Genomic DNA, 25,016 nt, shown 5'->3' with positions numbered 1-25,016 from the left:
ACCAAATTTGAAGAATAATCAAGCACTAATGTTTGCACTTAACGTATGTGTGAATAAGTGATTAGCTGGTTATCCCTAAAACCCGGTTGGATATTTTCAGGAAATGGTTCACAAACACTAACCTAGCATTTTAAACAAGATTAGAACATTTTAAAACTCTGGGTCTCCTGTGAGATGCTCACTAAATGTCTCAAATTTGGGCGGGTAGTGTGGCGTCTCCTGACATTCTCCTGCATCTCTCTCTCAAACTCCTGTGTCTCCCCCTGCAACTCGTGTGAACATGGCTGACAACGGGCCGCTACATGACGTCACACAGCGTCCCGTTGTCATGGCAATGCAGCATCATTTGACAACGCACAGCCATGTTCACACGAGTTGCAGGTTGAGACACAGGAGTTTGAGGGAGAGACGCAGGAGAATGCCGGGAGACGCTGCACCCCACCGCCGGAAGGATTCGCCTGCGGGTAAAGTGAGGGGGATTAGAGAGGGAGGGGAGTTACAGTATGATAAAAAAAAATTGGGGGCGAAGGGGGTGCGAGAGCCTTTTTTTTCAGGCAAGTGAGGTTCTTTTATAATTTGTCGAGCCCTGAACTATGTACATTTGTATGTATGTGCAGACAACCGGAAGCTTTTACGGGATTCAGGACAGAGCATTGACCTGGGTTCCCGTATTGTTGAGTGGCACCAGAGAAGACCACAGGTCCAGGCAGAGGACTTATTACAGATATTGAGCCCAACTTCTGGTATGGCTCAACATCCACTATAGGCCAGATGGACCCACTAGAGCCGCCAGTCCCAGGACTGGTGTCTTGACTACCTCCCCCCCTCTGTTGGTGGCTCTGTAATATGTGGTTACCACTGTGATATTGTCTCACGTTCTATGCCTTGTAGTTTTAATTCTCTTCTCTTCTTTTTGATATGCACATGTTAGAATGAATCACAGCAAGCCAGAGGAGAATGATGAGTCTGTATATTGGCCTAAAACAGAGTGCAGTGGTGACTTGGAATACGATAGCAATGAATGGGTGAGGCAACATCGACAACGTACCAATCATCAGCCAGCGAGTCTGAAAAATGTGAAGTTCTCTGCAGAAGGCCCTGATGCTGGACAGAATTCTAAAGATACAGGCTATGGCTCTCAGCCATCTGATATAATGGGCATAAATCATCTGGAAGCACCATCCACACTTGTGTCGGGGTGTGGCAACATGAATCATTTCAATCCTGTGATGCCCACAGAATTCAGAGAAGGTGGACCCCAACAGTATCCGGACCATCATCATATGGCTTACTACGCTCCTTCACCACAACCTATGAGGCAGCAGTGTCCTGTGGACTCACGCAATCCTAACCCTTGTAAGTTTCCTTTGTTCACAGTTTCACAGAACAAGACATGATTGGTACATACCTATGCTAAGAATGTCTAAGACATGCTTTATTAAACACGAGGCCACAAAGTCTTGCACTGCATTATGGCCATGACTTTCAGAATGATCTCTTTAGAATCGGTGTGATATATTGACATTGTACCATTACTATCTGCAATCTTGTAAGTGGAACGTACACGACAAAGGTCAGGATAGGAGCAGGAGACATAGCAACAGATTTCACTTTCTGTTTTTAGAAGCCAATTCTAATCCGGTTAAATGTCATCTATGGCATATTTTCTATTTACAGCCATAGATTAAATAACAAAGGGAGATGACACATATTTACACCAAACTGTGATTGCAATAAACATTGTTTTGTCATTAACGTCTTCAGAACAGTATAGCTACTGTATAGATATACATGCAAAAAATCTGTTGTTTTTAGGGATTGTTTTGGAGACAATGATAAGAATAAAAAATCTTGTATGTTAAGAATAAATCACCAATATCTTAAAAAATTGCCCTGAAGTGTTACCTTTGGGCACATAGTTTCTGTACATCTGCTAAAATATCTAATGTTGTTTATATCCATGTCTTAGATGGGAGCCAGTACTGTGTACAGTCACCTCTGCAGCAGCTTCCTAACTATGGATCGTACCAACCACAAAACCCACAGTATGTGTACAACTAGTCTCACCCACACATTCTTGCCGTTAAGGTGATAGCTTCTACTGTATATTTGGAGATCCTCGCTTACAAACCCAGCAGGACTTAAAATAAATAAATAATAATAATATAAAAAAAAATATTTATATATATATATATATATATATATATATTCACAGCCTTTGATTATCTTTATTGAAAACTAATTACCTAAACTGCCGATCGATTCATTCTCCAGTGATCGATCAGTAAAATCACTGAATAGCTGCCTTTCAGTTTCAATTAATCCTCCAGTTAGTGTAACTCAGCCGCTACAACGTATTACCTTATATTGCTAAAGTAACATTATCTATTGTTACAGTTTGCAGCTCAATCTGAATAAAGAACATTGGTAACAAATTATCCCAAACAAGAAAATGTTACAAAGATCTTGCACTGCTGGGGAAGTAGGCTAAACCTGCTATAGAAATCAAAGGATCATCAGTGTATTAAAACGCATGAATATTTTTTTCTCTTATGACAACGTACGCAAACTTTGTACGTAGAATTATTGTAGGCACAAAGTGTTTTTGTCCCAAAGAGCTTACAATCTAAGTTTGGCGCCTGAGGAACAGGGTGATAAAGTGTAATGCACAAAGTCACAAGAAGATCTGACACTGGGATTTAAACCCAGGTTGAAACACTTCCCAGATAATGTTCTTACCACTGACTTCTTCAGCTGAGAACTCTTTTTATATACAGTATAATGAATCAAAACTGCTATTTGTTTTGGATGATTGGGAAATTGCAGTAGTAGGTTAATGTTAATGCGGATAAACCTGCTTAAAATCCCACTGTCAAGTGTGTGCGTGTGCGTGTGCGTGACCATGAGCAAGTCACTTTATATCCCTGTGGCCTTGGCATCAAATATGGAGCAATATTTAATCCGATCGGAGCAGTGCATCTAAACATTTTATTTCTATTTTTTTATGTTGATACATCAGACCTAAAGCTGGGATATGACATTGTGCAAAGAGACATTAGAGTAAGGTGCAAAGCTTAAAGAAGCAATCCATGCTGTCTATCCATGGTTCCCCATCTTCCAAAGACATCCCCATATACTGTACTGTACAAGAGATATGCACCGTTTTCCCCCCACGCAAGAATATATGTCCATGGGACACAATAAGGCATCCGTGATCCAGCTAGCACTAGTGGCCAATAGCATGATACGAGTTCACAGCTTTTTATTAGTAACCATATTTTCAGAACCAGCGGATGTTTGGAAAGTTAGGTGTCTGTGGATCTGATCTGAGGTCCCCTTGGGTCAGATAATATTGAAAAATATATATATATTAATTTTGGTAGGGCTTTCTTTAAGAAGTTTTAGTGAAAGTTGATAATAGCAACAATCACATAACACTGTCTCCAGATCAACCTCCGTACATTACAAACAATGCCCTGTACAGCTAATTAGCATCGGATAACGCAGGAGATTAGAGTCTGCTTTAGGTTGGAAGATTTCCAAACTTGGCCTGGCTGAGTGAGGGTTCCTATTTCAAAAGATGATTTGCTGAAGGGTTACATTAAAAGTTAAAAGATTTGAAATCGCCTGTCCAAATATAAAAATCCGCACCGACTGAGGATGATCTTTTATTCTAAATCTGCAGTTAGATACAACTACAGTAGTAGAAACCTAGTACCGGCTTCTTGTGACCTGGGATAGATCCTTGGTGTCCCTGCACCTGAAGTGTAGTATTAAATCATACAGTTCTTCTGCACAGGAATACATTGGGGCCTATGTGTACAGCTCAGAGAACACACAGCCTTTAAAAAGAGGTTACTGTAAGATGCCCACAAGACCTACATACTGCAGTATCACTGCATCTTTAAGGCTTTTTTTGTATGTTTGTTGGAAAATGTAAAAAAATAAACCTTGACATAAACACTACAATGATCTAAGTGCCCTTACAGTGTATATCACAAACATGATCTTGGAACGCACGGAACTGCAGACAAATGTCTCAGTCCATGCAGTAATAAAGCACGTAACGAAAAGACTGGTTAATTGAAATTGGGTTTTTATTTTATAGTGGGGTTTCACTGCCTGGTATTGGTTGCTACTTTAACCTCTTCCGTTCCAAAAAAAAATGCTTAAAGTGATCATGCTTTCTTATTTTAAAACATGCAACGTCTTGAAATGGTCTTCTATTTCTGGAGGAAATTGATGCACCATAATATTTTAGTGGCAAAAGCTGCTGTATTTGAAGTTATTTGTTTGAATGCATATTGAAACTGGGGTTTGTTCGGACCTAGGAATGAAAATCCCCCCCCAAAATGTCATTTCCACAAGTTCAAAAAATTATAATATAAGTAGTTGACAAAGTGTTTGAGTTGGTGATTGTATTCACATTATTCACAGAATACACATGGATGCTCAGAACAATGCTTATCGTAATGTGGACGCCAGGCCGCCGGTTAATATGGACCCACAGCTGAGGACAAGCAATTTACCAACAGAGCAGCGTAAGTGTTTTATCATCTTCTGTTTTATTTACCTTCTTAAAGGGGGATTCACTATGCTGCCTTAGACTTCTTCTGGTTTACGTAATGTTAATAGCAACACTATATTCACTCAAGTCAATAACGTAACTTTAACCCGGTCGTTCTCCCATAAAGATCACAGCGTTAAATATTACAGATGTTAGAGGTTAGATGACATGCAAATTGACATGCAAGTGAGGTGTTATTTTATCATCCCCTCTTCTCCGAACTATGTTACAGCTAAAGCGGGGAAATCTTGTTACGTTATTAAAGTCATACCTAAGCCTGGTGTTACTCCCGTCCATACTCTGAGTATGAGTGGATGAGTGTAACATCGGAGTTAGGTATGATATAAATAATATAGTGTTATTTCCCTCTCCTCTCTCCAGCAAAAGCCCTATTTCAGGGGCTGGATAGAAGTAACGCAAAGATAGACTGACATAACATCACGTTATTTGAAGATAACACGCTGCGAAACCCTTGGGTTGTCGGTGCACAAAAAAACATGAATTGATAGATTGTCAAATAATGTGCCGGAAACCCTATGCTAATGACACGTAATACCAACATTGTTTTTTGTATATAATTATATTACTGAATAAGATGTTAACTAGGGGAAAATACCAGCAATCCTGTTTTAGGTAACATCACGTTATTTGCCCTGATGTAACAGATGTTAGGGATTCACCCCTTTAATCTCATGGGCGGCTGTAGGACAGAAGCAAAGTGCTTTGTACTCATTCAAGGGGACATTTTTTCACTTGACATTTCTGCGCTCAAATGTTAACTGCCACAAATGTTAGTATTTGAATCATGAGCAGTAGTAACAGAAGCATGTTATCTTGTAGGTAAAGTCTTCATAACCTATTCCATGGACGCTGCTCCTGAAGTTATAAATCTTGCAAGGCTTCTCTGCCACAATGGCTTCCAGACAGCGGTAAGTATTTCTAATGCCACAGATATGCTTACTCTGAGACTCTTAATTGAAGGTTGGTTCTGCCTGGTGCATTTATTTCAGCTTCCTGCTTCCCGAGATACTTACCTCCGATGGTACCCTGGGTACCATCCCTTGCTGGGGAAACAAAATGGAGTCTCAAAATGTATGCAGCATGCAGGCCAATAGGAAGCTGCAATGTCATTCTTTGCGGCTTCCCATTGGCCCACGTAGCGCAGGTAACTATCTCTGGAAGCAGGTTGTCGCCAGAATTGAAATTAAAACCAAATCCTTTTAAAAGATAATGAAAATAGGATTAAATGCTGGGTTTGTGTCTCGGTGTAGGTTTGTGTGTGAATATGGTTGTGTTGTGCTTAGGTTTTTGCTATTATGAATGTAGAACTTAACAGGCCCAGTATAGGAGAATCATGTTAGAATCAGTATGGGACTTGTTCACAGAGCCACAATAGATGTACCAGGCACAGGGAGCTCATTCACTTCAAGCAGCAGTCCAAGCTGCCGTTTTTGTTTTGTTTTGGTTTTTTTCCCCCTTTAATATGGGCATCAATACAACCCACACAGTGATAAGTATTAACTAAGTTGCTGATCAATCCGTTCTCCTGTGATTGATTGGCGAAGATTCTGCTCTGGGGTTTACTAACTGGCTGTCAGAGCAGCAGAAGAGGATCAAAGATGCAAAGTTCCGTGGGGAAGATCATGTGACCAGACAGTCACTAGATACAATTGGTGCACTGCTAGAGAGGGCAGCGCTCGAAAAGGGGTGTGGTTGCTATAGAAAAAAATGCTTCTTACATTATAATACACTAAAAATGTCATAGAGTTATTTTTTAAAAAAAAGAAAAAAAATGCTACATGTAATTTCTCATAGTACGGAACTGATTTATTAAAATAAAAACTCACACACGTAGGATGTTGCTTGGTCTGCAGCTTTAAGTGGTCTTTAAATACACAGTACAGCTATGGCAGCTTTGTTATTACGCCGCTATGTTGCACATATTCCCTCTGATTTTATTTCTTTGAATTTTAACCATGTTTTCCCTTTGGAAAACATATGGACTAGTTTTTCTATATGTACATTGTATAGCCAATGCATGCAGTGTTAAAATTTTATTTTGATAATAAAATAATCTAGTTACATTGGTGAGGTAGCCTCTTCACATCCTTGGAAGGATGCAGGGCCTTTATATTTATCTGCTGTATTATAACTGGCTGGGGTGAAACAGACCATGTTTGAAGAAACTGGTCTACTATTGTATTTATGACATTCCACATAAGCAAGAATTGGGGCCCGTTTTAAAACCTGTATCTCTTATTATCTGTCCCCATGTTGTAGTTGAACAGTGCACTAACCGTGCTCACTGGTAACACTTGTTCTCTGCAAGTGTTATCACTAAATTCAAACCTTGAAGCTGAGTATTTGTCAAAATGCACACAGCATCTATTTATTGATTGTTTGGTTCAATAAACCCTGAGACAGAAAGCATTAGAGTTTATTACAGACACATATGCCGTGAAGCTTTCTCCAAAGTTAACTGAAATCTTCTGTAGCACAGGAAAGACATTCTCACAAGATATTGTGTAGACACCATTGAAGGTTACGGAATATGACCTCTGTGTTTTATTATAACCTGATCACATCCATGCCATTGTCATACCCTTGTGTTTGTCTGGCTTCCTGGGTTCATCTCTGGCCGTCGAGCTTCTGTTCTTTGGGAACAGATCCCTTTCTATAGCTTACCGCTATTCCAATCTGTAGCACCCCACAGTGAAAGTTCCTTTGTGACTTTATCTTAGATTGACATCTTTGAGGGATCACTTCGTGGCATGGACATCATCAAGTGGATGGAAAGGTATCTCAGTGACGTAAGTAAATGGCATATCATCTCTTTTTCGAGTTTCCCCGAGGAGTGGTTTCAATCTCCTGAGAAGAGTATGTTAATGCGCAGCAAATAAAAAGTTTTAAAATAAAAAATAAGAGATTTCTTACATTTGACGTGGATATTTATCAACAGACTTATTCTCTCTCTCTCTCTCTCTCCTCTCTCCTCTCTCCTCTCTCCTCTCTCCCCTCTCCCCTCTCCCCTCTCCCCTCTCCCTTCTCTCTTCTCTCTCTTCTCTCTTCTCTCTTCTCTCTCTCTCCTCTCTCTCTCCTCTCTCTCTCATGTCTTGCTTTTCCCTCATGTATTTCTCTCTTGCACTTCATTTTCTCTGTCTCTTCCTGTATCCTTTCCCTTTCGTGTCTGTTTTTACCCCTGTGCTTTAACCCTTCCCTCCCTCTCACCTTCCCCAGCCTGTCTCTCAGGCTGCAGCTCCAGTCCCACGCTGCACTACTTGAGGCCCCGCCCCCTGACCCAGGCCCCGCCCACCTGACCCAGGCCCCGCCCACCTGCAGAGGAAGGGATTTCCCTCTGTGCTCCCTGCCCGCTGCAGGGAATTAATGTGCGGGCAGGGGGCCGGGCCACAGACATGGGGGGGGGAGAGCGGGCCCCCCAAGAGCACGGGCCCCCGGGCTATAGCTGTTTTATGATATTTGCATCGGGTAAACTTCTAACCTCAATCGGTAAACTGAAGAATATGAATATAGACAAATAAGATGGGAAATGCCTTTATATGTTATTTCAATGGAGCCTGTTCAGTGCTGTTCACAATATCGTTTTGCTTTTACCAAATATCACTGGTCTTCACACAAAACAACTCAAAAGAATATTGCCTAATTTAATACAAGTAGCATGAATGATATTTCTGCAAAGCAACAGCTAATTTGCATTGCAATATAAACTTGCCACCTTGGGTAAAGAATAGTAATTGATGTATTTCCGTGAACCCTTTATTTGCCATAGAGGTCATAATGCTATGCGCAATGCATGCCTTCATGACCATAGCTTTATACTCGCCATCCCTGGCTTTCCAAAGTGACGCAAATTTTGAGGCCCCAAAAGCATGAATGTATCCAGTCACGTATAGAAAATATTACGTGTATGTTTTGAGCTAGGGCAGACAGGACTTAATTTGGTGAAAACAAAACTCAATACTCAAAGCAATATATGGAGGATTAAGTAGAGGACTGCTCTGAAATGTAATCTGCATTATTGTACTTAAAAGAAAACATACTTAGAACTTTAACAAGCTTTTTACAGGCATACCCCGCATTAACGTACGCAATGGGACCGGAGCATGTATGTAAAGCGAAAATGTACTGAAAGTGAAGCACTCCCTTTTTCCCACTTATTGATGCACGTACTGTACTGCAATCCTCATATACGTGCATAACTCGTGTAAATAACGCATTTGTAACAGGCTCTATAGTCTCCCCGCTTGCGCACAGCTTCGGTACAGGTAGGGAGCCGGTATTGCTGTTCAGGACGTGCTGACAGGCGCATGCGCGAGCTGCCATTTGCCTATTGGGCGATATGTCCTTACTCGCAAGTGTACTTAAAGTGAGTGTCCTTAAACCGGGGTATGCCTGTATATTGTGTATAGTTATTCTTGCGTTATTGGGCTCTTTCACATATCTGTGCAAACTGGAACTTTCACGGCTAAACCAGCACTTCTGGGACCTTTATTGTACACGCTCATGATAATATCAGTGAAGATTTGCAATTTGTTGACTAGAGCAAAGAGTTTTCTGCAGCGTTGCTTCAAATTCTCCACAAAGAATTCCTCTTTGGTGATATATAAGTACAGCTCTAACCGAGGGAATGCAGGACCGCCAACAATCAAAATGTTATTCACAGTGACGCCACTCTAGTTAAAACTTAAAAAATAAAATAGTATTTAATCCACGCCATCACCATTGTGTCACTGACTGCCATATCAGCGATGGTATGAATTTAAATCATTTTCATTTGTGGTGTGCTGTGATAACGATATGTATCTCACAATCTTGTGCATTTATCTCCACCATTTATAGCATCCATGTATATGTATACATTTGGTGTGTTCAGAGGCTTTTGCAATAAACACTCACATTTAACACTAACCCTCACTGTTACTATTTTGTGCCATTTTTGTCTTGTAAACAGATGAGCATCATGATTATCATAGCCATCAGTCCAAAATACATGCAGGATGTGGAAGGAGGAAATGCATCCATGATTAGGGACGATCATGGTTTACACACTAAATACATCCACAGAATGGTAAGAGTGGTAAACCTCTTCTCTGCTGATCATTAATAATGGCCCATATAACATGGCACAGTCACGCCGATAAAGAAAACATACTTGTATGTATGTATGTATGTATGTATGTCTTTATTTGTATAGCGCCATAAAATGTACATAGCGCTTCACAGTAGTAATACATGTCATATAAATAACAAATAACAAATATAAATAACACATCATGGGAATAAGTGCTTCAGACATACTGTAAAAGTAACATTAAGGAAGGAGTCCCTGCTCCGAGGAGCTTACAATCTAATTGGTAGGTAGGGAGAACGTACAGAGACAGTAGGAGGGAATACTAGTAAGTGCGTCTGCAGGAGGCCAAGCTTTGTGTCATGTGTCCATGATTATCCAGTGCTACTCATATGCTTCTTTAAGCAGATGTGTCTTAAGGTGGGTCTTAAAGGTGGATAGCGAGGGGGCTAGTCGGGTATTGAGGGGAAGAGCATTCCAGAGGTGTGGGGCAGAAAGTGAGAAAGGTTTAAGGCGGGAGAGAGCTTTAGATACAAAGGGGGTAGAAAGAAGACATCCTTGAGAAGAACGCAAGAGTCGTGATGGTGCATAGCGAGAAATTAGGGCTGAGATGTAATGAGGGGCAGAAGAATGTAAAGCTTTAAAAGTGAGCAGTAGAATTGAGTGTGAGATACGCGATTTAATCGGAAGCCAGGAGAGGGATTTCAGCAGGGGAGACGCTGAGACAGATTTAGGAAAGAGTAGAGTGATTCTGGCAGCAGTGTTTAGGATAGATTGTAGGGGAGACAGGTGAGAGGTAGGAAGGCCGGACAGCAGGAGGTTGCAGTAATCGAGACGTGAGAGAATGAGGGCCTGAGTCAGAGTTTTAGCAGTTGAGTAACAGAGGAAAGGGCGTATCTTTGTGATATTGCGGAGGAAAAAGCGACAAGTTTTAGAAACGTTTTGAATATGAGAGGAGAATGAGAGAGAGGAATCAAGTGTGACCCCTAGGCAGCGTGCTTGGGCTACTGGGTGAATGATCGTATTTCCAATAGCAATGTGGAAGGATGTAGTAGGGCCAGGTTTGGGAGGTAGTATAAGGAGCTCTGTTTTTGCCATGTTAAGTTTCAGTCGGCGGATGGCCATCCAGGATGATATTCCAGAGAGGCATTCAGAAACTTTGGTCTGTATAGCAGGTGTAAGGTCAGGGGTTGAAAGGTAAATTTGTGTGTCGTCAGCATAGAGGTGATATTTAAACCCAAAAGATGTGATTAGGTCACCTAGAGAGAGTGTGTAGAGAGAAAAGAGAAGGGGTCCCAGGACAGAGCCCTGGGGTACCCCCACAGAGAGATCAATAGAGGAGGAGGAGGTGTTAGCAAAAGAGACACTGAAGGTACGATGGGAGAGGTAAGAGGAGATCCAGGATAAAGCTTTGTTCCGAATACCAAGAGTATGGAGAATGTGAAGGAGAAGAGGGTGGTCCACGGTGTCGAATGCTGCAGAGAGGTCGAGTAATATGAGCAGAGTGTAATGTCCTCTGTCTTTGGCAGCGTGGAGGTCGTCAGTTATTTTAGTGAGGGCTGTTTCAGTAGAGTGAGCAGTGCGGAAGCCAGATTGTAGAGGGTCTAGTACAGAATAGGTGTTGAGAAAGTGTAGCAATCGAGAGAATACAAGACGTTCAAGGAGTTTGGAGGCAAAAGGCAGGAGGGAGACAGGTCGATAGTTAGAAGGACAGGTAGGGTCAAGCTTGCTGTTTTTGAGTAATGGTATAACGGTTGCATGCTTGAAGGATGAAGGAAAGGTACCAGAGTAGAGGGAAGAGTTAAAGATCTGTGTGAGCATAGGGATTATAGAAGGAGCAAGAGGTTTTAGGAGATGGGAGGGAATGGGGTCAAGTGGGCAAGTGGTAGAGGGCGAAGAGGAGATCAGCAGTGATACATCCTCCTCCGAGATAGCAGAAAAAGAGTCAAGAAAGACAGGAGGAGAGTTGGGAAGCATTGTGGGATGGGAGGAGGCAACAGATGGGATGTTCTGCCGTATGGACTACTTGTAGAAGGTAATCCAAAATCATTCAACCTTAGGCTGCAATATTTATTTTTTTACAGTTGTCTCAATGTAACAATGTAACAATGTAACAATGCCAAACTTTTCATGTTGGTGACACACTTTTTAGACATGCATCGTTTCGCGACACAGTAAATCTGTTTTACTAGCAAACCGGAGGTTAAAGCTGCAGTTCAGTCAATATCCTGCATGTGTGTTTTTTTTAATAAATCAGTTCTGTAGTAAGAAAAAATACTTTTAGCATTTTCTGTTTTAAAAACAACAACTTTGAAAGACCAATTTTCTTGTATTCTATTTTAACAGCCATTTGCTAAGGCACTGCCCCTTCATGTCCTGTCACAAGCCCTGGCACACCCCTTTGTCAGCCCTGCCCTCCCTCTAGCACTTGTCAGTGCAGGAGTGCTCATAAATATTCATGAGCTTCCACTGCCAGTCAAGCAGATTATAAACAAATCCCAGCTTTTAATATGTCACCAAATTTCGACCTATCAATACATGGAGAACGAATTGACCTGCAGCTATACAGTTCTTTAGCTAATTAGAGATTGCACACATAAAACTATTGAAGTAAAAAAAAAAATGTAAAAAAAAAAAAAAAAAGAAAAAAAGACTGAACTGCAGCCTTAAACTAACCCCTTATAAGAGATACGGACACATACATAAATTGTAATAACAAAATGTATGGGGACACAACATATCTCATGAAATCCATTCATTTATATTTTTAAAAATATATGATTTGTAAGATAACATACATTTCCAAAATTGTTGTCATTTATGAGTGACACAGAGAGAGAGGGTGAGAGAGGGCGAGAGAGGGCGAGAGAGGGCGAGAGAGAGAGAGAGAGAGAGAGAGAGAGAGAGAGAGAGAGAGAGAGAGAGAGAGAGAGAGAGAGAGAGAGAGAGAGAGCAAGAGAGAGCAAGAGAGAGGCTGGGTGACTGACTGTGGATTAGTGTCTGTATTCATTCACACACACACACACACACTCTTGCACACTATTACACACAAACGGGGATCGGACACACGGGGGGCCAATCGGAGCAGGGGGGCCAAATCGGACTAGGGGGGGGCATGGAGCTGTACTTACCTTACTCGCTCCATGCAGGAAAGGCGCCTCCTCAATGTGAAGCTCGGATAGAGATTGGCTGCGCGCCAACCAGTCAGGTGGGGGGATTTATATTTATTTATTTTCCCCCAGCATGCGCATGTCACCCTGTGGTGACCAGTTTTGTCTAGAGGACGGCGCACGGCCCAGCAAACCCCCTGTTGGTGGCCCTAACCGTCCACGCCCCCCCCCCTCGCTAAATAATCATGCGCCCCCCAGTTTCCGCACCGCTCAGAGGTTTCTTGTTACGTTCGCGTGACACACCTACACACCTACACACTGCAGCCGACACACTAACGTGTCGCGACACACAGTTTGGAAAGCTCTGCTCTAAGGGGCCGATTATATAAGCTCAGAAATGACCGATCGCAGGAAACTCCCATTCAAGCCAAAGGACGTTTTCGGCTGATCGCAAATATTGGCTGCTTCGGAGTTTAAAGGATCAACCACTAAGCAGGAATATGTTTGGATATAACAGTCCTTGCATGCTGCTTACCTCTTTTAGGCTAAGGCCCCACTCCCTCAGTCAGCGCGCCCGCACTGCATGTAAGCAGCGTGCTGAGAGGCAATTGACCGCTACCTGCGGTCTGTAGGGAGCCCGAGCGGGGGGGGAGGGGAGTGGTTTGAGCGACGGGGGTGTGGTTTGAGCGGGGGGCGTGGTTTGAACGGAGGGCTCTCGTGCTGTCGTACCTCCCCCTCCCCCCCTGCCCCCGTCGGTCCCTCTCTCACTCCCGGAGCCCCTCGCACTCTGAAGCCAGGAGTCCCAGGAGCGAACAACACAGAGGGAAGGAAACACACAGGCACTCACACACTCACACAGGCAAATACACACAGGGGGGTGAATCGGAACGGGGGGGAATCGGAGCAGGGGGGGAATCAGAAGGGGGATCGGAGGAGCAGAAGTAAGAAATCGAAGGGGAGGAATCGGAGCAAAGGGGGGAATCGGATTGGCTGCTGGGATCCAATCCGTGATTGGTTCCCGTGCGTGTCACCTGACGCAACACTCGCCGAAACCACAAGCTCCTTGTAGCTCCGGCTGGCTTACGCGCTACAGCACGCAGTCAGCCACGCCGGAAGGAGCCAGCTTGGACCTCCAGACTGGAGGAAAGGGGCTGGTGGCCCGCTGCCGCGCGGCCGGACACACCGCCGGACACGCCGCCGGACGCAGCGGGACCAAAGCCTTAGGGGTTAATTCAATGTACCACAAAGCAGCTAATCGCAAAAAAAAACCCCCATTGACTTCAATAGGGTTTTCAGGCTGATCCTGGTGCGATCACTCACTTCGGGGTGTATTGAATCGGCCCCATAGTACTGAATGGTCTCCCTGTTAGAAAAAGCAGCTGAAATAAAATGTCAAAGAGAATAAAGAGCATGTAGGAGAGGGTCACAGAGGCGGAAAGACTGTGTATTACACTGCAACATACAAGGGTTGCTGTATCAACGCAAAAGTGTTCTTCTACCAAATGCTGTATGTTTCTTTAACTTTTATTACATCTTCTACACATAAACAGTGTTTTGATGAACATCATTTAGCGAGAGGGTGACATTTGCAATACGCATATTTCCTATTGTCATATTTTCTCCTTTACTAGAAATAACAGCCTCATTTCCACGATTAAATAAGTTAAATGTTAAAAGAGCAACAAACCTTTAACAGTGTACCAACAGGTACGTGTGTGCTGAAACAAACGTCACGTAAAAGCCGTTATTATACAAGGCAACGAAGGGACCACAGTTACATACAAGTTGCCCCCCAATGACCTATAAAACCGAGAGGATTTTACATTTTTCTCAGTATTTTTTGTCCTGAATAAAGACAGAGATTTTCACCCCACCCCAAATCTTAATAATATTTTTAATTAGTCCAGTCAACTAAATGGGTGTGTTTTAAAGAGGTGCCAGTGGTTAATTGGGGGCATTAAAAATAAATATGCTCTCAACCCCAATTTGAGATGCTTTCACTGCATTAAAGATTTTTTAAGTAGTACAATTAAGAAAAGTTGCCTCTTCTTAGAGCAGATGGGCACCGCTTGATCTGCTCATTTTTCTAATTGTTGTAAAACCTCAGATCCTATATAATTATTGGATTTCTTTCATATTTAGGATATCCTTCTGTCTATCTCAGATCTTGACTTATTTTACAGTATTAGCCTCTCAGCCCTCTGTTGGGCTATTCCACATCTATCCCACTTTCAGTGAAGTAGGACCTCCTGACATTCCCCTTGAGACTGCCACGCTCCAGCTTCAGTGCATGACTTTCTGGTCTAGCACTTGTCTTTCTATAAAATAATCTCCCCTTCTGTACCTTGTTAAAACCCTTTATATATTTCAAAAGTTTAAGTCACATCCCCAAGCTATTCATATTGAGCTCCTTTAGTCTTTCCTGATCAGTTTTATGATCAGGGATCTTCAATTAGTTCTCCGAAAGGAGCCAGATCAGAACACATTTAGGAATAGAAGGGCCATGAGCTTATTAGAATATAATTTTAGATACAATTTAAACACTTTAAAAGTATTATATTTCAACATTTTGCAAGCACCTGTACCACATATATTTACATTACCTTAAAAGTGCGTTTCAGTGTGAAAAACTGCACTTAGCTGCCTAAGCAACTAGTATGCAGTTAGCCGGAGCAGGGAGTCCACTGGCCACACCAAGGTGACCCGCTGACCGCCAGTTGTGGAGCCCTGATATAGACCATGCAACATTTTAGTAACCCTTCTTTTCATAATCTGTAATTGATGTCCTTCTGGAGATGTGGTCTGCGACTAATCCCTATCCCTATACAACCTTGCAACTTGCCTCACCCCCCTCCCCCCCTCTCTCCCCCCCCACCCCCCCATTGCTCTTTTACATTGCTTGATTACTTTTAAAGGAGCAATCCATGCTGGCAAATTTTTGGTGTTTTTTTAAATATATATATATATATAATTGAAGCTGGGGGTCATCAGAGCTGAACCCCATTAATTTCAGCTCTGGGGATCACCTACTTCCGGAGATACTTACCACAAAGTAGGTGCCGGTAGCTGCTCTGGCTGAGCAAACAGGACTTTAAAGTTTAAAACTCCCACATCTCCATGGGACAAAAGGAAGCAGATGATGTCATGGCTTCCTATTGGCCCACAAGGGGCAAAATCTTTGAACAGCGGAAATATTCTGTACCCTGGTAGCCGAGGACAGCGGCTACCGGCACCTACTTTGGAGGTGAGTATCTCCGGAAGCACGGGGTCCCCAGAGCTGAAATTAATGGGTTTTAGCTCCAGAGACCCATTGCTTAAATGCTATATAAATTTAAAAAAAAACAATTTGCCAGAAAAATCCGCCGGCATGGATTGCTGCTTTAAATTGGCCGAAATTATGACTTTTTGGGAGTTGTGACTACTTGATTTTATTAACAATTTTATTTAACTTATTTTCTTGCAGATGCAAGTTGAGTTCATAAATCAAGGAAGCATGAACTTCAGATTCATCCCCGTACTGTTTCCCAATGCCACCGCGGTGAGTTACAAAACAGATCACTGCAAAAGTCAAAGAACAAAACACTTGCTGTGTTTTCATGTTCGAGCGTTGCATCAGTTGTCTTCTGGTGCAAAAGTGGCAGCAGAGTTATTGCAGCGAGAAAAACATCACATTTTGTTTCTATTATAATTCTGGCGCTGTTTGTACACCAAGGAAACTTTGATCCATCACCCACATTGGTTTTCCCCCATAAGGTATTTATTGAATTATTCCTCATTCCTGGGGAAAACAGAAAAAGAGACCCGCTCAGCCTCCTAATAGTTAATGAAGGTAAATTGCTGGGTGCACTAGGGGCAAAATTGTAGACAAAAAGGGAAGAACAACCCTATACCTCCCAAAAATGGGGAGTAGGTTAGGGTCTGGAGCCCCCTACTAGCATGCAGTCACTGAAGCAATAGAATAAGTACTATGAGTACTGTGAAGTGTTGGAAGGCAAATTACATAAAGGCACAGACCCTAGATGGAATGTGAGGACGTCCCTGACAATGGAAAGTATAGAATTAATGGATGATATTAAAATACAATTTAATGAGTCCATGGACATATATAAAAAGGAGGGGGACACATGAAGCATACAATGTGGACAATGCACAGTCTGATCCAGCTGCATGTAAGGTAGACTGATAAGGGTGCTGGTTACTGTGCAAAATGACACAGACTAAAAAACAGTCATAGGGATATAGAACCAATTCCGATGGCTAAGTGCTAGTGGAGTAACATGGAACGCAGGCAGATAGAATTTAGTGAGCATGTATATTCATCTCGTGGTGTACAGTGTCCCGGTGTAGACCCGACACTGTCGTCAGTGTGCATACCTGACGTACGTTTCACTAGGCTGTGAATGGCTCGCATTCTCAAGAGTACGTCCACGTAGCATACATTATGATTATACGATTATAAGTCATCCTGCCTCCCTCTGCGTAGTGCTATCACACAGGTTCGCTTAGCCATCGGAATTGGTTCTATATCCCTATGACTGTTTTTTAGTTTCATTTTGCACAGTGACCAGCACCTTTATCAGTCTACCTTACCTCCATCTGGATCAGACTGTGTATTGTCCACATTGTATGCTTCATGTGTGTCCCCCTCCTTTTTATATAAGTCCACAGACACATTAAATTGTATTTTAATAGCATCCATTAATTCTATACTTTCCATTGTCAGGGACGTCCTCACATTCCATCTATGCTCTGTGCCTTAGGTAATTTACCTTCCAACACTTCACAGTACTCGTAGTACTTATTCTATTGCTTCAGTGAGTGCAGGCTAGTAGGGGCTCCAGACCCTAACCCCGCGGTGCGCAAAGTGGGGGGCGTGAGATTCGCTGCGGGGGGCGCGGGGTTTACAGAGGCCCTGTGCGCTTCCCAAATGCATTTAAATTAATGCCAGGGGAGCTGCAGGGCATCTGTAAGGCTGCGTCCAGGTTCAGCGCCTAAGCGCTAAAGCGGACTGCTGTGGTGTGTGTGGGGGGGGGTAAACAAAGTGGTGTGTGGGGGGGCAAACAAAGTGGTGTGGTGTGGGAGGGGGCAAACAGTGGTGTGGTGTGGGGGGGGTCAAACAAAGTGGTGGGGGGCAAACAAAGTGGTGTGGTGTGGGGGGAGCAAACAAAGTGGTGTGGGAGGGCAAACAAAGTGGTGTGGGTGGGGGCAAACAAAGTGGTGTGGTGTGGGGGGCAAACAAAGTGAGGGGGGGAGGACAGAAGGCTGGTAGAAAGGAGAGAAGGGAGGAGATAGGAGAGAAGGGGGGAGAAGGGAGGAGAAAGGAGAGAAGGGGGGAGAAAGGAGAGAAGGGGGAGAGGGGAGAAAGGAGAGAGGGGAAGGGAGAGCAAGGGGGAGAGAAACGAGAGGAAGGAAGGGGGAGAGAGAGGAGGGAATGGGGCTAGAGGGGGGGAAGGGGGAGAGAGAGGAGGGAAGGGGGCTAGAGGGGGAAAGGTGAGAGAGAGCAATGGGGGGAGAGAGAGAGAGCAACGGGGGGAGAGAGAGAGCAACGGGGGGGAGAGAGAGAGCAATGGGGGGGAGAGAGAGAGAAATGGGGGGTAGAGAGAAATAGCAATGGGGGGGTAGAGAGAGCAATGGGGGTAGGGAGAGAGCAATGGGGGAAAGAGAGAAGGGAGAGAGGAGGGAAGGGGGTAGAGAGAAAATGGACAGACAGACACACACACACACACAGCCCCTATTCAGCCAATGACACGCCACCTCCCCTAATAGCCACGCCCCCCCCACTCCTGCTCTAAAACTGTTGCAGGACAGCGATCACTCATGTTTGGTGAGCTGGTGACATCACCACTCTCCAAGCATGAGCGAGCTCAGCGGCAGCGGGGCCGCAGCCTAAACCTTACTTACCTTGATTCAGACGCTCCTGGTGACACGTCGCCATGGCAACGCGGCATCAAATGACGCCTCAGGGTCATGTGATGTCACGTTGTCATGGCAATGTGACGTCATGATGCCAGAATGTATCAAGGTAAGGGGGGGGGGCGCAAGGAGAGGGGGAAAGCCATCAGGGGGGCGCAGGGAAAAAAAGATTGCGGCCCCCTGCCAATACCTACTCCTCTCTTTTGAGAGGTATAGGGTTGTTCTTCCCTTTTAGTCTATTCTTTATTCCTGACATTTACAGCACGGATTATCATCAGAGAAATACAGCTGCTTTGTTTCTCCTTTTTGGTCTGATTGTCTACACTTGTATTAGTTTTGGAACCACTGCAAATTCCTGAGGTTAGCTTATTCCTTGTCTCTAACTTCTTTTTTAGCTTAATGGCCAAGATGTTTCCATTAACGCAATGCAATTATATTCCCATTTTTATTCATTGCTTATAATAAACTGTTTAGGAAAGAATTTGCGATGCACCCACTCTCTCGCCAACAGCGCTTACTCTCTCTGGGGTAGATCCTCAGAGGTCCGTTAAATCTGTCGTGACGTTAAAACGGGCGTTCGTTTTTGGGTATCCTCAAAGCTAAATACATGCACAAACAACTTTAGTTAGAATGGCCTTGCGTTAGCTTCAAATAACATGGCATTAAGCATGTCATACCCAAAGAGGGTGTAAATTGTATCAGGTCCCTGAATAGTTGTTTAAATAAAGTTTTTTTTTTTTAAAAAGAGATGACGGGAGAGGAAAAGAACCTGGTAAATAACAATATGATAGATATGATTTAACTAACGGTGGTCTTACATTCATCCAGACCATGTAAAAGACCTATTTTCAAGGTCTGGATAGGAGTAACGCCACGTTTTGTTGTGACCTAGGATTACGTTAAATCCCTGTGTTAACAGTAGCGGAGGTCTGAGGATATGCGTTGTTAGAGGGAATGCCTTTTATGCATATCATTAGCTTGAACGTTCGTTATAACAACGCAAGCTCTCGTTACAGTACTTAGCAAATCGTTACTAAGCTTTGAAGATCCCTGTTAGCACTTAACGATATGTTAACGTCAGTTAATGTATCGTGAAGTATTTGACGGGCTTCTGAGGATTTACCCCTCTGCTGTTGACCTATGGTATTTCATAATGTGTATTGCCGAGCACTGTGGGATATATTTACAAAGCGCACCGAAGTATTTTGCCGTAATTGTACATTCACTTGTCTAGCACCAATTAGATTGTGTAATAAATGTAACTTTTATCCGTATACAGTAAATACATAGCGTTCCCAAAAACGTATGTTGATACCACCAAGCAAGGAGTGCCATTTTACTGTATCGTATCTGAGAAACCATACCAGTAATGAACCTGTAAAAAAGCATATTGATGCCGGTTTTATGTTCCAGGAACATGTTCCTTATTGGCTGCGAAACACGACCATTTACCGGTGGCCAGAACACATACAGAACATCTTTCTGCGGTTGCTGCGAGAGGAAGAATATGTCTCACCGCCAATTGGACAACTACCAGTTCTCCGAGTAGTGCCAATCTCCCGATAACATAGAGTTACGGTTTTATATATGAGAGAATATTTGCTAATAATATACATTTTTGTGTTGTTCTTTCCCAGTCTTGTGCACGTAGTCAATATAAATGAGTTCTTTTGTTCATCATAACTTTGCAGAGTAATCAACAATTATTGTAACTGTTGTTTTAATATAGAGTACCGATGAATCTCACTACATGTAAAAGTTGCACTTTGACCATATAAATTGCTTTTATTTTCTGGGGATCTGTACACTGCAGTATCAGCACAGCAGGGAATCTGCGTTGGGCCTCGCACCTGAAATTTCTTTTTGGAAAGTGGAGCTGAAAATAATGCAGTTTAGCCCTCTAGTTCCCATGCTATAAAAAAGGGGCATGGGTTAAGTACGGGGATTTTCTGCTTTAGCTAAATACTTATACATAAACCTATGTTACCTAAACCTAATGTAATGCTACATGGTTCTAAATCTTACGATGTGGGATATTCACACCATCTACATTTACATGCACTTTGTTTCCTAGGAAAAACAAGCAGGCACAAGATACAAGGGCCCCATAAATATCATGTAAATATTTGAACGGGAGAAACTGTGCATGTAATGAAAATGTAAAACATTTAGAAAGTTTTCTGATTGGCCAAATGCTTGGGCGATAGTGGTATAAAAATAGTAAAGAGCGGAAAGAAAGAACCCCTTTCATTTACACTTAAGGATAACTGGTTATTCTAGATTGAAATAGCGAAACATCTTTGTATTATGCAATCTATTTCCTCTGCACCATCCCAGATTTCTGTATATAGGGTCATTTTAGATTACGGAGCAGAAGTTGACTTTACAATAATGGTTCAGAACCAGTAGCAGCTGTAGCTACTAGTCTTAAAATAAATGTTAACATGAAAATAAAAACAAATTCTGCATATTATAGTAATATTACCATCAGCAGAGGGTATTAACTGGCCATTAGTGCTCCAGCTACAGCCCTATTTTAGTGGGATTATTACTCCAATAAACTATTTTTATGGTGTAATATTTGTATATTGCAATGCTTACGCACACTTCTCAAGCATCAGTGAACATGGATTACACCAGTTATCTTAATTAGCACACTTAGCCCCAGATTCATCATGCTCCGGGCGTTAACTTTCATTGACTTGTATGGGAGTTAATGCGTGTTCAGGTATGTTAGCACATGCTTGTGGAAATACCATGTTGTGTGACCTGCATGTCAAATCATATCCATTGTACGTTATTTTCCCTCTTGACTTCTTCCTCTGTAGCAGTGTTCCTCGTTTCATCTCCCAAATGTCATGCTCCTCCCATTCCCATTCAAGTCAATGACCATTTCAGAGCATATTGAATACTCCGCTTACTGATGCGAAGAAGGTGTAGGACAAATTGTCTGCTGCGCAACTGAACACATTTACCATCACATAGCTTTGTCAAATAGCATTAGTCTCACTTATGATGCTTTCAGTTGCCTTCATAAAGTGTCATGCCTAATCCTGTCAGCAGAGGGCGCTGTCAAATAACGTTTGAATGTTGCAGTGTCATCTTATTTTCCATATCAATGTGTGGCCTGCATGTCAAATCAAGTCCACTCTATTACCATTCCTTGTTGACTTCTTCATCTGTAGCAGTGTTTCTCTCCTCTCCTAAATCTCAAGCTCCTAATGAAATATTGGTATCATTCTATAAATCCATTTTATTGTGGGGCTTCCCCGCTCAAATTAAAGAATAGGCTGATTTTAAATGATTCGTTTGTCTTTATTGCATTTAAAGCTTCAGTTCAAACAATATCCTATGTGTTTTTTTTTTTTTTTTTAAATAAATCAGTTCTATACTATGCAAAAATACTTGTAGCATTTAAAAAAAAGAAAAAAACAATACAGTAATGTTACATTTTTTGTTTCTAAAGCAACCATTTACAAAGTCACATCCCCTTCCTCTTCTGGAACAGGTTCTGGCACACCCTTTCTCTAGCAGTGAACCAATTGTATCTAGTGACTGCCTGGTCACATGATCTTCCTCACAGAACTTTGCATCTTGGGTACTCTTCTGCAGCACTGACAGGGATTTAGTGAACCCCCGAGCCGAATCTTCGCCGATTGATCACAGGAGAACGGATCGATCGGCAACTTAGCTAATTACTTGTCGGTGCGTAGATTGTATTGATGCCAATATTGAATGGAATTATTATTTTATTTTTTAAACAGCAGCTTTTACTGCTACTTTAAAATACACATTAAGGTTAAACCGATATGGATCAGTATGACCACAGCTTTGATTAAAAATGTCATTGATTTTTATTTATTTTTAAACCTAACATGACTGTTGTCTTAATTTGTACTATATACAGCATTGTGTGCACAGTCAGAATTAAGAATATATTGTTATTTGATCTCCACTAAAGCCAACGAAAATAAAACTGAAATTTCATAGCTGAAGTATATTTCATAAAACATATTTTTAATGAGAGAAAATCTGATGGACTTGTGCTTTGAAATGACATGGTTTGTAAAAGTCAGACAACTTTCATTATTATAAAAAAGGAGGAAGAGTGATGTTATGTAACTCTCCCCCTCAAATGGGATTACCGGGTTACTGTGGGGAGTTAATAACGGGATAGTGTGTGCTGGGCCCGACACTGTGTTACCATGAGGATAATGATGTCAGAAGGGATATATAAGATAGGGGAGAAGGGTCTGTAAGGCAGGTTCCCTGAGGACAAGAGAAGAGGAGCCTCGGGGAGAGTAGATAGGGATGTTCATAAAGTACTAGCACAGACTAGGCCCCCTTGCTTTATTATTTATTTATTTTATTTATAAAATATTTTACCAGGAAGTAATACATTGAGAGTTACCTCTCGTTTTCAAGTATGTCCTGGGCACAGAGTAAAACAAATAATACATGGTTACAAGTACAGTTACATAAATGAACAGGATATACATTATATACAAGACATTGCGTGCACAGTTAAAGAAAATATATATTATGAGCGTATGAAACAGTTACAGACCAGGTTAAAATGTGAGACAGCCTTAGATTTGAAAGCACTTAAACTGGTGGTGGATGTGAGAGTCTCTGGTAGGTTGTTCCAGTTTTGGGGTGCACGGTAGGAGAAGGAGGAATGTCCGGATACTTTGTTGAGCCTTGGGACCATGAACAGTCTTTTGGAGTCTGATCTCAGGTGATAAGTGCTGCAAGTGGTAGGGGTGAGGAGCTTGTTCGGGTAGCTGGGTAGCTTGCCCATGAAGAATTTAAAGGCAAGACAGGAAAGGTGAACTTTGCGCCTAGACTCTAGTGTTGACCAATCTAGTTCTTTGAGCATTTCGCAGTGATGTGTGTTGTAGTTGCATTGGAGAACAAAACGACAAATTGAATTGTAGAGGGTGTCAAGTTTGCTAAGGTGGGTTTGAGGTGCCGAGCCATATACTCTGTCTCCATAGTCAATAATTGGCATTAGCATCTGCTGTGCGATACGCTTTCTGACCAGGAGACTTAGGGAGGATTTGTTCCTGTAAAGTACCCCTAGTTTGGCATAGGTCTTGGTTGTCAGGGTATCAATGTGCATCCCGAATGTTAAGTGGGAGTCAAACCATAAGCCCAGGTATTTAAAACTAGTAACAGGTGTTAGGGTGGTGTTAGCGTTGGTTCTAATCAGGAGCTCAGTCACTGGAAGCTTTACAAATTTAGTCTTGGTCCCAAATACCATTGTTACCGTCTTGTCAGTGTTTAAAAACAGTTTGTTTTGAGAAATCCAGTTTTCGAGTCTCAAAAAGTCACACTGAAGTATGTGTTGAAGGTTATTATGTTGTAGATACAGTAGGAACAGTGCCCCTTTAAGTTAGGATCCCAAAAGAAGGCTAATGGAGTCCAAAATATCGAACAGATAGGAAAATGGCACGCCACAGAGGGCCTCAGGAAAGAGGGCATCAGGTTTTCGGCGGATCCACATTCAAATTCCTCGCAGTCTGTACAGAAGTGTCAGTTCCCAAACAGGCCAAAGGTATTGTGGTCACTTGTAAAGTAGCCACCAGGATTCCTGTATGGGGTAATACCAATGATGGGTACCAAAGTGGGGCCGGGTCCTACACAAGTAAAGCAACTAAGTCAACTCACCTCCATTTGATGTGTTGAGTGGACACTAATGAAAGCACCGTATTTAAGTGCGTCTGTTATAAAAACAGTACAACGTTGTCATGTGCGTGTGAGTGGTCCCTGTGCCTGGGGGCACGAATAAAAGACTGTTGTACTACAAATGTTCCCGGCGCCCATTATTTTCCATCCTTGCTGCCTCTTCGCCCAGCCGCCTAAATCCAGCACCGTGACTCAAAGTAGCCCATGCTGAGTAACCAAACACAGTACACAATGTGACCTCCCTATAAGCCGGGCAGGGAGGGTTATAGTTACACCGGGTTACCCGATGAAGGACCTAGAGAGGTTTGAAAGCTGGTAACATATCAACTACTTGTTGGTCCAATAAAAGGTATCAAACCACCTCTCCCGCCTTTGTTACTACATGGAAGAAAGGACCAACACAGCGACCCACCCTTCTTTGCCTATCATATAACAAGAACTCTCAGTCATCACACTGTGTATGACAGATAGTGCCTTACAAGGCAAGCTTCTTCACTGAAGCGCTCAACAGCAGCTAGTGAGGCAGCAGCTTAAAAACAACATAAGCAGTGGGGTCACGATGCAGATGTAACACCACGTTTGGTACCCTAGAGCCTAAAAAAATAACACCTGTAAAACAGAACTCATGACCATATACATGATCATTCATCAT

The 25,016-nt window shown here is 42.5% G+C and overlaps 1 protein-coding gene and 1 long non-coding RNA gene across 3 annotated transcripts in view; one reads left to right on the top strand and one right to left on the bottom strand.

Annotated features, from left to right (window-relative positions):
- TRAF3IP2 (TRAF3 interacting protein 2) overlaps positions 1-21,977 on the top strand; it is a 29,726-nt gene extending 7,749 nt beyond the window's left edge. Inside the window, exons 2-9 of one of the 2 annotated variants that reach the window (XM_075597631.1) lie at positions 932-1,356; positions 1,970-2,045; positions 4,438-4,541; positions 5,408-5,496; positions 7,309-7,377; positions 9,537-9,653; positions 16,227-16,301; positions 20,090-21,977. In XM_075597631.1, coding sequence (XP_075453746.1) covers positions 933-1,356; positions 1,970-2,045; positions 4,438-4,541; positions 5,408-5,496; positions 7,309-7,377; positions 9,537-9,653; positions 16,227-16,301; positions 20,090-20,242 — 1,107 coding nt within the window. In that variant the 5' untranslated portion in view covers position 932 and the 3' untranslated portion in view covers positions 20,243-21,977. The remainder of the gene's footprint in view (positions 1-931; positions 1,357-1,969; positions 2,046-4,437; positions 4,542-5,407; positions 5,497-7,308; positions 7,378-9,536; positions 9,654-16,226; positions 16,302-20,089) is intronic. The other variant, XM_075597633.1, reaches the window with a different exon arrangement.
- Positions 1-25,016, bottom strand: part of LOC142493509 (uncharacterized) — a 184,842-nt gene that overhangs the window by 84,809 nt on the left and 75,017 nt on the right. The window lies entirely within an intron of this gene.

Source organism: Ascaphus truei, chromosome 4 (assembly GCF_040206685.1).
Source record: "Ascaphus truei isolate aAscTru1 chromosome 4, aAscTru1.hap1, whole genome shotgun sequence".
Classification (NCBI taxonomy): Eukaryota; Metazoa; Chordata; class Amphibia; order Anura; family Ascaphidae; genus Ascaphus; species Ascaphus truei.
Note: the sequence above shows the minus strand (reverse complement) of the source record. Positions and strands in the feature narration are given on the sequence as shown.